This window comes from Rhipicephalus sanguineus, unplaced genomic scaffold, assembly GCF_013339695.2.
Source record: "Rhipicephalus sanguineus isolate Rsan-2018 unplaced genomic scaffold, BIME_Rsan_1.4 Seq524, whole genome shotgun sequence".
Lineage (NCBI taxonomy): Eukaryota > Metazoa > Arthropoda > Arachnida > Ixodida > Ixodidae > Rhipicephalus > Rhipicephalus sanguineus.
The window spans coordinates 45,318-60,001 of NW_023615432.1; the positions used below are offsets into that span (position 1 = coordinate 45,318).

General features: G+C 46.5%; 1 protein-coding gene across 1 annotated transcript; it reads right to left on the reverse strand.

Annotated features, from left to right (window-relative positions):
* Positions 1-1,076: 1,076 nt before the first annotated feature.
* Positions 1,077-10,073, reverse strand: LOC119377635 (eIF5-mimic protein 2; the record flags this gene model as incomplete). Its single annotated transcript, XM_037647014.2, is given in 4 exon segments — positions 1,077-1,164; positions 6,573-6,915; positions 7,682-7,831; positions 9,987-10,073. Coding segments are annotated over 4 exon segments (600 nt in total), but the record flags the coding sequence as incomplete, so codon positions are not given.
* Between the last annotated feature and the right edge of the window lie 4,611 nt (positions 10,074-14,684).

Here is a 14,684-nt window from a genome sequence, read left to right on the forward strand (position 1 = left end):
GGAAAAGGGGTGGGCGGGGGTGCGTGTAGCTGGGCTTGCACACCCGTGTTTTGCCAACAAGGTTTCAAAACCCTCACATCATGACCCTATTATGCAAGAACACTCATTTTGCTCAAAAAAAAAAAAAAGAAAGTAGGCTATCAGATCAATGGAATGCAGACGTATAGTCTGCCTTCTTTACAATGTACACGAAATTTACCTAGTATCAATGTCAAACAGTTTCCCAACTTTACAGCTTTTCATGTTCAAGAGCTTCGACTATGCTCTGGAGTTCACACCCTAGTAAATGTGCAGGTTTATTAAAAAGCCAAAAAAAAATTCTGCTTATGTGCACAATGCACCAAAGTATACCAAGGTCAAAAGTTAACAAGATTTATTTCATGATGAAACACTTGTTAGAAGAAAAAAAAGAAAAAGACACTCACACAAAAAAAAGCAAGAAAGAAGACGAGGGGGACAGGAAATTATGTATAAAAGATGAAACAAACAGAGCGAGAAAAAGAAAAACATGAAGCAAAAGTTGTTACGTCATTCCCAACCAATCCACAGGCCAATAAACTGAAAAGTACGTTCGCAGAATCCCCAGTCTCTTTTTGCCCAAGCCGAAAATGAGGCAGGAGGAATAGGAAAGAGGGAAAAAAATTTCTGGAGAGGAAAAAACAGAGGAATGAGCGAGACGTGGAAGTAGACAGGTGAGGGGTAGTGAAAGAACAGCCTCATTACAAAAATAATCTGAGTCGTGGTACAAACTCACTCAGTTCCAATTACATGGTGGCCAGAGAAAGAGAGAGAGAGGCAAACTGCTCCTTCCAGTGGCATCTTTTTTTTTTTCTTTTCTTTCCCTTGCCCTCAAGAGTGCTTTTCTTTCAATTGCCTTCTTCCAACAACTTGTCTTCAAGATGAGGTGGCAGCAGCGCTGGCAGCATAGTGGTTTTGTGGTGATCGTCGTCACAGTCTAGGCGGTGATGAATAGAAAAGGTGCACCTGACGAGGCTGTGGCAGCAGCCCAGGCATGTCCAACCCATCCACCAGGCGCTTTGTTTTTTTTCTTTTGTTATTTCATCTGTATAATACATTTTGTGCTTGACTGGCAGGGTTGCAGTAAAGAACATCGCTGGGCTTTGCCACATGCAAGGTACACCTTTTAGTCCTCCCCCTCAGACTCTGCACACCGAAAAAGAAAAAAAAAATTAAATGGCAGCATCTCAAGCGCACTGTTCAAACACCAAATACCAATCATGTAAAAAATGAATATGCAATGCTTCCTTAAGCAGTACATCTAGTACGAAAGTGCAGCGAGCACACACGCAGAGGTTTTGACTGTTTAGCACACTGGCGCAATGGCATGACACTAAGCCACTTCGAGCGTAAGGGTTCATTCCGCGGCACCCAGTGAAAAGACACAACCGGTTCCTTGCTGCAGCACTGGCGTTGTGCACCATTCGGGCATCCGGCAATATCACACGGCATGCGGCATTTTGTCGAACTTTCTGTCAGAGCGACCTTCACGAGCGCGCAAAACACGCACGGCAGTACGCGATATACCACTTCGGCGAAAACGAAACCTTTGAACCTAAACGCCACACGTGCACCAAACAGCATTTTATTACGTCTTTTGATGCAGCGGAATGTTCTTTTTTTACTGCTGCTAGTTTGATTACTAGTGATTTATTGTAGGCCGACTTCCCTACGTCATCGGGATCACTTCGAAATGTCCCACTCGTGGCGCTCGTCATGTGATACCTCTCGGTAAGTAGGCACTGCTGTTGATAATATTGCCGTTCTTCATGATGACCTTAAGGGGCCCCTAAACCACTCGGAGTTCAAAGACAACAGAGTGGTTTCATTCTCACTTTCACTACCCTTCCTACAGACGTTGGCTCCTCCTCCCACTTATTTCTTCCTAAAACACGTGCACCATGCCAGCACTCAGGATTTTGTGCTTTTCGGCTACAGGATGTGACCTCAGTTGAACGCGCACGATACTCATGCAATACAAGGCAGAACAAGCATGAGACTGCATGGCAAAGCAGGCGAGGAGACAATTCACAACTGATATCCCTCGCATATGGACCAATCGAGAGCTTATTTCCTCCTGACGTCACGTGAGCAGACTGTTGGCAAAACTAATTGTACAGAAAAGATGGGAAACACCAGGAGAGCATAGCACACTCGTTCTTTCTATTTCACAGGTTGTTTAGGGGCCCTTTAAAGGGGCCCTGCAACACTTTTCTAAGTAATCCCAGGATGAACTTACTACAAAACTTCTATCTAGCAGGTCTCTTTTGAACCGGTACCAGAGCTGCTGCACAAGTTGATCACTTTTTCCTTTCATCTCCAAGAGCACGCTAGAAGCAACAAAGGCAGGGGCGGCAAGAAAGGCACACTGACGGAAGATTACACTGCTGCGTGTCATGGCCAGAAAGCATTTTCTCCTTTCTGGTTTAGGCATTCCCAGCACTCGGTACCTACAAGACGAAGCTTGTAAGCCTTCGAGATCATCCTACACTGAGCCGTTCATAAAATCGGCCAATAACAAAAGGGCCTACTTGTTGAGTACAGTCGATCCCGGATATATCGAACTCGGATATATCGAATTATTGGCTATATCGAACAGTTGAGAAATCCCCTTGAATTTCCCATGCAAAAGTATGAGGCTGGTGTGCACGTATATCGAACTCCCGCACAGCGGAACATCCGCTATATCGAACGCTGCCCCGCACCGAAGCCCAGAAAGTGCATTTTTTCTAACAAATATTCATCATTGTTCGGCCGCATTCTTATAAGTTCCAGTCCCTCGTCGCGCGCAGGTGACGAAATTGCGTTGCTCTAGTTCGTTGCGCAGCGCTTGTCAGTTCACCGGTGTATTTGACGCGCGATCCGCAGGTTTTAATGCATGGGCTAGTGTTTTTCAAAGAGGCTGATGGCCGAGGGCACCAAAATGAGAATTCGAAGTGACTTGGCAGCCTTGTTGTAATGTTTGCATTCCCTTCCTTGTCTATTCGCGCACGATGGTATGCGGGCCCGCAGAGCAAGGCCTTCGAGATCCGCAACCTCGTGACGTATTTCTAGTGCTTTCGGTTTTAAAATGCAGATCTCAGAGGCTACGCTTTTTTCGCATTTCTCGCCAAAGCAGCGGCTGCCTTCTACAAAGCCACAAGTGTCATCGGTATCGCCAACATGTCCACGGTGGAGAAATGTTTCTTCGTGCAGCGTTGTTAGCGTTGTCTCTTGTGGCATGTGTACTTCTCGCTCCGCTCTTGATAAATCGTCATTCGGGAGTCGAACTAAACATTATCCCGCTCGTAGCGATAAAAATGATGACCGGTGCTTGGAACAACGTCGAGTAAAGCACCGTCGTGCACTGTTTCCTTACGGGCCTTGGTGCCAGGTGACGACTTTGGGCGCATCATGACCACCGACTACGGCGTACGGTGCGTCAGTGAATTTTGCGACATTAGCGTTTCCGGGCGCCGTATCGGACGGGAGCACAGCGAGTGACTTTATCGGTGCAGATAACGATGTAGCTGTTTCTGACTGCGTCGATGCCGAGATCGTAGCTGACGTTGCCGGTGCTGTGGAAATGGATCCATGCGGTTTGAAGATGTCAGCCACCACTGCCACCGCTAAACCCTTTACCGCGCTACAGAGCTCGCATCAGCGTTCAGCGTCGATCACCGCTGTTGTGGCCGAAGGTGTTGAATTTACTTATCTGGAAAGCTTCAATGATATTGACGATGACTTGATAAATTCACGGCGCGCAAGAAGCAAGACAAGTTTATGGACTATTTTCATGCGAAATAAAGTGCGCTAACTTGCAAAAGAAGTAGTTCTCGCCTTGTTCTTTAGCATATGTGAGCGAATCGTTATTGAAAACTGTGTTGAGGCCTGCAGTGCTTTCATTAAAGCCCTAAATATGCATATTTTGTATTTCGAATTATCGATATATCGAACTATTTCGCGGTCCCCTTTGAGTTCGATATATCCGAGATCGACTGTAGTTGGTGATCCCATTGCAAAGGTGAAAGCAAATGAGTGCGCACCATTTTTACAAGAAATTGTAAGTTCCTTGCCGCATGCAGTGAAAGAATATCTTGCTCACATTTCAAAATGCAAAGTTCACATTTAACCATTTGAGACGCTATGTACACAATTGTGTACACCACTTGTTTTTGTCATTTGTATCGACTAGGGGCTAAGAAAGAGCAAGATACATTGAGCTTTGGATGAATTGAACCTCCTGCGTAATAAATTTGTCTTTATTTAACTTCATTTTGCAGTGAAGTGTTGCATATGATCACTCTGATGAAGGCACTACAGTCGACGTCCGATTTCCCGGACGCCTGAAATTCCGGACATGCCTGATTTCCCGGACTCATCTGTGGCACCGTCAAGTTCCCCGTAGAGTCAATGTATTAAAAAGTCCGAAATTCCGGACGCTTATAGCCTTCGCCATCCGATTTCCCGGACTTTTTACTGTTAACCGCCGACCCAAAGTCACCACCGACGCCGCCATTTTGGTTGTTTTCATTTTCATATCCTTGAACCCGCGCATCAGCAGCAACGCCGCACCGCGCCGCGGCTGCCGTAACCTCGAAACCGCACGTGTCAATCCGTTGCCAGCCGTAGCTTAGCCAAGCCAAACCTCACTGTGTTCGTTCACGTGTTTTGTCAGCTGTGCCAGCTCTGCGGTCGTGTCTGTGGTTGATCGTTTGCTGCTGCGCGCTACCTTCCGTGATCACGTTTCCCGACCTTCAGCATCCACCGAGTTCCTAGCTGTTTCGTGCTGCGCTTTTCGTCGAGCGGATTCGCCGTTTACAGCAATGGCACCGACTGCTCCTTCGTCTTTGTCCGCGCCTTCGAAGCGCACAAAGCCACCTCGTAGGCTCACGATGACGAACTGCCATCCGCGGACGTTGCCTTCGACGATCTGCGCGCTGGCGGCGTGTTGATTCCAGCCGAGATAACCCTTGAGGGCTTCGCCGACGCTGACAAAGACCTCGAGCTATGTGCGGAGTTGACCGATGACGAAATCATTCATCAAGTTACGGAGGATTCCGATGCCGACACCGAGAACGAAGAGCCAGCTCCTACACAGCCAACGAACACGGAGTTGACGCGAGCACTGATGACACTGTCATTGGTGTACAGCGGAAACATGACGTTGACTGAAATTGAGGCAGACATAATCGCGGGCAAGTGGACCGTGCAAAAGAAAATAAGCGACTTCTTTGCGCCCAAGTGCTGACCTATGAGGTAGTGCCGGCCACGTCGTATTTTTTTTTATAAACGGCTCTTTTCAGAGCCACCTAAACAATGCATTGGCTGAATTGCTATGGGAATCTTGTACTCCGGCTGTGACCCTCTCCGTCAGCGAAAAATACCTACCAAAAATGTGCGTTTTCACGTGCATTCGTTTTTCCGGACTGCCCGATTTTCCGGACGTTTTCGCGGTCCCTTGAGGGTCCGGGAAATTGGACGTCGACTGTACTATGCTTGACGAGTCGTTCGACTTGTCGCTTCCCGCGGGCCACGACAAAAGTGTAATTTTTCTTTGCTCCGCATGGACATAACCAGAGAAGAATTTGCACCATATTTATAACCCCAGATTTCGTTCTACTTATGCAAAAACAGAACATGAATGACTTCAGAATAAAGAGATATTTAATTACAATTTAATTAGGAGTCATTACTCTTCACACACATAAATTAGCGTATTATGACATTATTTTTATTGCAAAAGCATATAGAGTGCATTGAAAAAATGTATCGATTTGACATATTTACAGACAGTTCTTCATAGATGGCGCCTGAAAGGATTCAGCATTCGCGATTGACGTGTAATAACCACAAAAGTTTGGGGTTTCACTGCCAAAATTGAGCCACACACTAGCGCCTAGAAGCTGCTCAGCTACTGCGGCGAGTATCATTAAGGAGTCGATCCAAGTGAAGCTCTCTAACAAAATTAAGCCTTTGGGAACTTGAGACGCAGAAGTAGAATAATAAACAATTGTTCATAATGGGCAAAAAACAGCCAGCAGACGGACGGGACGAAGAGAAAAGAGGGAGAGTCCTGCGTCAGCCAAACATCGGTTTCTTTACACGAAAAAGAAGTAAACTTAATCAGTCGTATGTTTGTTTGATCTTTTGTCGCTCCTGCGCAGTCTTTTCACGGTATAAAAGCCTTTTCTATTTTTTCTTGTTATGGTCCCTTGCCAGCTCCTCTGCGCATGTTCTTGATGCTTATCATTTGTGTATAAATAATCTGCATATGCCTAATAAACCGCAGTTGAGAGTAACAGCGCTTATTCTGTGTATCCCTTTCTTCGTTCCGTCCGTCTGCGCGCAGTTTTTGGCCCATTATGTATCATCAACTAGCCCAACTTTCAGTCCTGCCACAATAGTTCATTTATACTGCTATGAATTACGGAATCTGTAAAAAATAAAGCAAAGCACATGCTCAAAAGAACAACTAACACACACTGCGAAACTCCCTTAGAAAGTGGCCATTTGCACTGCTGCTAGGATCCTCCCCCCATTTCAAGCCATGAAGGGAAAAAACCCGCTCTCACCTTCCTCGGCATTCTGGAGCCACTCGACGAAGCGTTTCATTTGATCGAGGAACACGCTCTTGCCCTTGGGTGAGTGGGCGCCCTTGTACCACTTGAGGATAGAGTCCTCACTGAGCACATCCGTCTTGTAGAAGAGAATAACAATCTTCTGGAACACCTTCATGAAGTTCATGTTGTCGTAGCAAAACTCCTGGACTTTGACCAGCAGCGCTACCTCCGCACGTGGAGTGGTCGTGAAAGCTTCCAGCAGAGGAGTGTACTGCTTCAGATGCTTCAATGCTTGGTCCGCCACTAGCTCTTCCTTCTTGTTCCAATCCATGCCAGACATCTGAGTTGTCCACAGCTGTGCACACAAACACAGGGACCACAACTTCAATCGCACTTCTAGACACTGTGTGTGTAAACTAGCATAGTAAACAACACACTCTTTATGCTTCATAATTATCACACAACCACAACACTCAACAGCATACAGTGCCACAAGTACACACAGTCAGGCAGGCGTACAAAGTACAGTCCACCCTTGGTTTTATTTATTTATTTTTTTTTTTCAAGTCTTCACTTATGAAAATGCGACACATGCATTTCTGCACTCCCAAAGAGTTTGTTTAAGTTGAAATCAAATGTGTCTAGGAAAACTGCTGTATTTACTCTATTAATGCACACAGAATTTTCTAGAGTCAAAGATAAAAATACACTGAATGCAATAATTTCTGAGCTTTTACATGCCAAAACCTCAATATGATTATGAGGCACGCCACAGAGAAGTACTCTGCATTAATGTGGACCATGCCAGTTGAAAGTGTGGCACTGCACGCATGGTGCCCAGACACTGTGCGAGTGCACAGAAAACGCCAACAGCTTCATTAGCCGAAGATGCTATGCGTCAAGTGTGTCTGCTTGGGAAACTGCTTGAGACGCCACTATTTGTATGAGCCAAGAAATCAGGCCTCTCCATACACTCCAATGTATCACTAGGCAGTAGCCTAGTGACACTATAGCTAAGGCAGAATTTTCACAAAGACACTAATCCTAACTAATCAACTGCATAAAAGGCTCGATTTGTTGACAGAAGAGCCGCTGTTCAAACAAATGGAAAGGCCACTTACCAGCACAGCCACATCGTGTTCGGGCAGTGAGTACTTGGTCATGTATTCCTTCACACTCTGAATGATCTCCTTGACTGGTACTTCGTTCTTGAGCATGTTGCTGACCTGCTGCTGGAGATCCTTCTTGACACTCGATGCCTCCTGTGCTTTCTGTAAAGAGAGGAGATTAACATTAATAATGAATAATTGTTGGGGTTTTACACCCCAGAACCACAATATGATTATGAGAGACGCTGCAGTGGAGGGCTCTGGGAATTTCAACTACCTGAGGTTCTGTAACATGCACATAAATCTAAGCACATGGGTCTAGCATTTCGCCTCATCAAAATTGAGCTGCCGCGGTCGGGATGAGATTAACATTAAATTCTCCCATGGTGTCTAGGCAATGCTGCTGCCAACGTCTGCAATGATATGAATCTCGCGGGGCCAGGAAAAATATTCGTATGAGTTGAAATTCATATCACCGAAAGACAGAAAAACTAGTGTACCAAATTAGTATGCTACTGTATGCCTAGTGTGCAACAAACCGAAACTGGCGTACATTTCATAATACTGTTTCACAGAGCCACAGCAACGTCATAGACCACTCTGAACGACTGCGAGTAGTTTTCAGACAGTGACCATACTGGTACTCATAATGAAACACCACGTGCATGTGCGTGCAATTAAGAGAGACAACGTGTTGTGTCCGGTGACAGCAACTTGGCCCTTTCCAATCTTTGTACATTTTCCCACATAATCCCAATGTACTGCAGTGAAACAAAACCAGCATCACGGCAGGCATACTCGCACTCGAGTTCCTCGCGCTTGCATGTAATTGCTGTGACCTCAGCCACATGGACAGCACCTTTTCGTATACACGGGGCAGCATACATTCATATCAAACATTGCGGGGTAAAAAACCGGTTCGCAACAACTGTATTCTAGCACATTAAGGGCTAATGGGGTTTGGCCAGGACCACAGAAAAACTTGTATCGTTCCGAAATTCGTATAAGCTGTGATCGTATGACAGAGAATCTACAACATCCAATACAGTAGAACCTTGTTGATATGTTCCCGCTTAGTACGATTTCCCAGCTCCTACGCTCGAAATCGCGAAAATTAGAAATAACCCAATACAGCTGTGTGTAATACATTCCGGTTAATACGTTCCCGGAAAATACGATTATTCGGCAGCAACGTTCAGCACCGCGGAAAACTGTGGTCGTATGATACGTTTTGTAGTCAGAAACTCCCATTCAGGTGCGCAAAAAGGGCCCTCTCGTGTACTTGTGAAACATGAAGTGGCAGACAGCAATCGCGCAGGCGACGGCAGCTTTTCCGCAGTGTCTTTCCTGTTTCTGTTTCCTGTCTCTCCTACTTTTTTGTTTTACCATGCGTGTGCATGAAGCAGCCCCTGACGACATGCAGCTTTGAGATTTTTTTTTTTTTTTTTAATATGGACAACTGCGTTGTCACTACCGAGGAGATGTCAGATTAGGTGCTGGTGGAAAGTGTCCGTGACCAAGGTGACAACGACAAATCTTCGGAGGTCGACTCTTCACACACACTGCCATCTTCCGCCGCGTCGCGGGTTCGCTAGACCGTGGCCTCTGCGATTAGCTCCGGCAACGTGACAACGCATTGCCGAAGCCAATCTCGGAGGCCACGGCTAGATGAGGATGGAGCAGCGTTGTATTCATGTCCTACGAGCATTCAGTATTGCCATCCTCCCAATTGCCATCCCCACGAACAAGCAAAAGAGCAAAATAACAGTTGTTTGCCGCTAATAAATGTGTTTTGGGTGGGCTCTGCCTTCAGTTTCCCTTTTGTTTAATTCGTGCGTTTCTTTTCCTAATTTTCGTGCACAAACTGCATATAACGAAAACCTGTTTGTAACAAATTTTTTCAGGTATTGGTCAGTTTCGTTATATCCAGGTTTAACTATTTCCACAACCCACGAGGGAGCACACCACAGTCTTTAGGGGAAGGGGAAAGAAGAGACTGGGAAGGAGAGACGACCCCTTCTCAAGAAATGAATACCGACAACACCGAGCGCCAGTCCTGGCCCCCTAATCATGTGAAGGAGGGCACCAATTCTGCCCCATACCTTTACTCAGTCTGACATTTCACGTCATTTTTAATGCGCAGGGTTATGGCTAAGCATGCTTTTTGACAATAATGGCAAACAGGCACCCCTGATGTTGCATTAGAACTGTGTACCTCCCACTTTTACCCCCCAGAAAGCCAGAGACCAATGGCAGGCCAGTAAATACGCGCCAAGAAAGGTGGTAGATAAAACAATGCCAAGGGCACTGGTAGTACCTGGTAGTCCAGCAGCTGAGAGATGCCATGTGCCTTGAACGTGGCTGTGAAGTTTTCCGGACTCCTCTTGCTCACAGGAAAGAACTCCTGCAAACATCCCCCCCAAGACGCACGAAATCAGTGCCACTTCTTCAAAGCAATGCACAGAGACATTACCAGATAGTGTATCTCATCGCATCCCAAACTCGGCACACACATACCCCGTGGGCAATACTCATGCAGCTCAGTACTGCAACAAGAATTACAATTCTAGGTGCTTTGATTACTGAAAAATCATCTCGAAAGGTTGCAAAGAGTCAAAGTCAAGTTTTGAGAAAATGCAGAAAAACAAATAATGCCAATTTTGTACATCATGTGTAACACGAAATGTTATTTGTTTTCCTAGACGATTAGTAGACACCAGGGATATGACCTGCATGCCCACTGCTGCAGCATACATCATTGCATGAATAAGCTCCATCTTTGTGCTCTTTTTCAGTTAGAATATAGCGTGTTTTGGGGGTATAAATTGCTATTGTGAACAAAATATCAATCCAAGGTGTAAGGAACTTGGCCAGTACTTGCGGCAATTCTTGTACGTTACAAAAATGCTGCTATCAAAAATTTATTTTTATGATGTTTTAGCATCTTGAAAGACCAGTGTCCCCCCTTAAAGCACTTCTGTGCTTTAGGAGGACTAGAGGCTTGTGTGAACACCTTTGACTATTGTATAGTGCCAACACCACATATGCACCAGTGCATTTATTGATTATTTCCTTTCCTTTCCCTCCTCTCTCTCTCATCTTTCCATTCCACTTTCCCATTCCCCCAGCGTAAGGTAGGCAACCGGATTGCTGTCTGGTTAACCTCCCTGCCTTCTCCCTTTTGTTTGCCTGCTTTTTTCCTACTGAAAGAAAATTAGTCTGTTTCAACCATAGGTCGGCAAACTCACTCACGCGTCAACTCACTCAGACCAAGCCGTGAGTCTGAATCTGAGGGAGACCGGGTGAATAATATTTTGTTGAATTCGAGTCCGAGTGAGCCCTAAGCATAAAATATATTTCGTGAGTAAATCTGAGTGAGCCCCAAAATATTTTGCAGACCTATGGTGATAACTACTCAACTTCAGCATTATGAGGGCTCACCTCGATACTCACTTCTACTCGCAGATACTCCAACGCACAAGCGTTGATACGCCAGCTCAATATTTATCGATCAGAGGCGTGCCTTGAACCCCCTCCCCCCGCAAAATTTTTTACAGTAAGTTCTTGATAAAAATATCTCATGCAAGTCATATCTTTCAATAAAAATGTCTTTACTGGATTGCAGTCCCTGATAACTCGTATGTGAAGGCACGAGATCAAAATGTGTATGGTAGGGCACAGATTATGCGAGATATTGGTGTTTAAGTGCATTCACAACCTGATTGAGAAAAAAAAAAGGTAATTATATGCAACGGACTCATGAGTCGACTCACCAAGACTCACCCAGACTCAGATCAAGCCATGAGCCTGAGCCTGAGTGCATCCAAGTGAGTAATACAGTAGAACCTCGTTGATACGTTCCCGCTTAGTAAGATTTCCCGGCTCCTACGCTTGAAATCACGAAAATTAAAAATATCCCAATACAGCGGTGTGTACCGTATTTATTCGAAAATAGGTCGGGCACGAATATAGGTCGACCCCTACTTATAGCGCTCTACGAGAAATAAAAAAAAAATATTCGAAAATAGGTCGACCCATGTTTTTTTTTTTAGAAACAGGAAAATTGAAACATAGCACACCTTTATTTACAATTAACTTAGCGCCCTAGTCGCTGCCGGGAGTGTCATGTTCGTCAGATGTGCAAGGAAGGTTGTCGGATTCTTCGCAGGCATCCTCGGCATCCGAAATGACGTCGACTTCGCTGCCATCGATTGCGTTGGAAATGCAGCACTTTTTAAAGCCAGTCACGATAATTTCCGCTGGCAAGTCTTTCCGCGCGTCCTTCACCCACGTCGCAACTTCATTGAGGGAAGCCCTTCTCGCGGCGTCCCGTCGGTGTCATTGCAGCATCCTCCTTCAAGCCACTCTTTGTAACTCTTCGCCACCCGGTCCTTAATGTAGCCGGGACGTCATATCTAGCGGTATGACGACCAGGTCTGTTGGCCTTCTGCAGGGCCTCCTTGACGCCCGGAGCCTCAGTTCTTTTTCAAGAGCGTCATGCCTGCCAGTTGCTGGGCCGCGAAAAGCACGACGCTATCCATTGCACGCGAACAGTCGGTCCCGCTGCTTCCGCCAACCCCTAATCAACTTTTACGTCGAACTCACGCTGAGCGGCACAATTGCTGGAATTCTCGGCAAAAAGTATCACTTGACGCTTGAAGTCAGCTGTGTAGCTCTACCGACGTGACACCGTCCAACCGCGCATTTGCAAATGCGAATCGTCACGTCAGATCAAACAACAAACAAAGAGTGAGGCCTGTGCGGCTGCGCGTCGGCAGGCAGCACGGCTAGGGGGCTAGGGACTTCACGGCCTACCTAGGGAAATCACGGGTTCCAGCGCAAACATGGCGGAGCGGCTGCATTTCGCGGGGGCTTTGAAAAGGCGGTGTGCAGCTATTGCACAAATAACTTTTTTTTCTTAGTTACTTAGTCGGAAAAGGCGAACGGGTACGGTTTTTATACCAGATTTTATGGTACATAATGTGCGTATGTAGCAGGAACTGCTTGAAGAACAGCAGGCGCGGCAGTTGAACGCCATAGGTGCGGTGCTTTTGGTCGCTTTGATCGCGAATATAGGTCGAGATTCTTTGGTCACGAATATAGGTCGATAGCTGATTATGGGCAACATTTTTGGGAAAAAAAGGTCGACCTATATTCGAATAAATACGGTAATACGTCCCGGTTAATACGTTCCCGGAAAATACGATCCTTCGGCAGCAACATTTAGCACCTCGGAAAACTGTGGTCGTATGATACGTTTTGTACTTAGAAACTCTCATTCAGGTGTGCAAAAAGTATCCTCTCGTGTACTTGTGAAGCGCGAAGTTGCAGACAGCCGCCACGCGGCGATGGCGGCTTCTCCGTAGTGCCTTTCACCCCTCCGCGCCTTTTCTGCTTTGTTCATTTGTCCCTTCCACACTTTCTCTGCTTTGCTCAATTGTCCCGTCCACATTTCTTACGAACTGCTCGATTGTCCCTTCTGTGTCTTCTCCGAATTGCTCGATCACCGCTCTCTATCAACCACACACCGATCTGAAGGCAGGCGGCGAAGCTGGCCGTCAAAATCTTCAAACGGCAAAAAGAAAAAAGTATTTTCTGTGGCACTTGTCACGATTTTGCTGAGCATTGCAAATCCTTCATCCGTAGCCAGTACCACAGCCGCTACATAAAAAAAACAGGTGCGGCCTGCTGCGTCGCGTCGCCGTCAATGAGCGAGCACGGGTCGGCTGAGCAGCACCTGCTTTGGGTGAGGGCGCCACTAGCACGGTCCTCTAGGCAGACACCGGTTCGTGTTACTATGTGGTCGCCTCAGGATTTATGCGTGTCCGTGTGCATTTTCGTGTGCTTTCTCGTGTCTTGTGTGTGACCGCGCGTGTGAGCAGCTTGCCTCATGTTTCCTGCGCCTGAGTACGGTTTTTTGGTGTGTGCGTGTGTGGCAGACTGTTTTTTCTAGCAGTGTGATGACTCGAAGCTGTTGTGTGCCGCTGTGCAACTCGAATGTGTGAAAAGACGCTACTGTGAAGTACCACGTATTCCCATGCGATCTACAATGCCGGGAAGCGTAATATTCGTAACAGAGCACTTCCTTCTGTCACCAACGAGCACTAAAACAGGCGCGCGCCGCCGCATCCTGACTACAGCATCAAGCCTCTGTGCCGACTGCTACCCCCAACGGGTGCGCGCAACGAAAAAAAAAAAAGACAAGCATCAAAAGGTGCCCAGGGCGAGCCCCTACCCTCTCCACCGAAGACGTCGTCGCAGTCGCGACAGCGTATCACCCGCGCAGATCGGGAGAATTCAAGAAATCAAAGTGGAACCGACCGATTCCGCAGACGAACCGGCGAGACGAATCCCTTTCCCCTAGCTGTTGCTGTGCTACGTGCTATGAGCCGAACAATCACTTGGAATGTTCGCGAAACCGGGAAGGATCCAAACGAGAGACGACAGAGGGTAGGACGGTATAGTGAAGTCGGCGAAGCAGTTATGTTGTTCGTGTGAGTCGTGTTGTGCGGTCAGTCGATCTTGGATAATCGAATGATGACACCGTGGGAGCACTGTTTAGAAGAGTGTCGCCGAATGACGGTGACCAGAGCTGGATATTGTTTGAGTGTTTCTTGGAAGAGAAATATTCGAGAAACGTTCGAAGAATTGTGGGCTGCACACGTTTGGTGAATATTCAAGGCCTTTATGTGTTCTTGGATAGTTTCTAATGGATGAGTGTGCATTTGTAGCACAGTAAGTTTGTTCCCGTTGTTTTAAACACCATCTAAGTGATGTGAGTTGTAATTGATACAGTTGACGTCCGATTTCCCGGACCCTCAAGGGACCGCGAAAACGTCCGGAAAATCAGGCAGTCCGGAAAAACGAATGCACGTGAAAAGGCACCTTTTTGGTAGGTATTTTTCGCTGACGAAGAGGGTCACAGCCGGAGCACAAGATTCCCATAGCAATTCAGCCAATGCATCGTTTAGGTGGCTCTGAAAAGAGCCGTTTATATAAAAAAAATACGACGTGG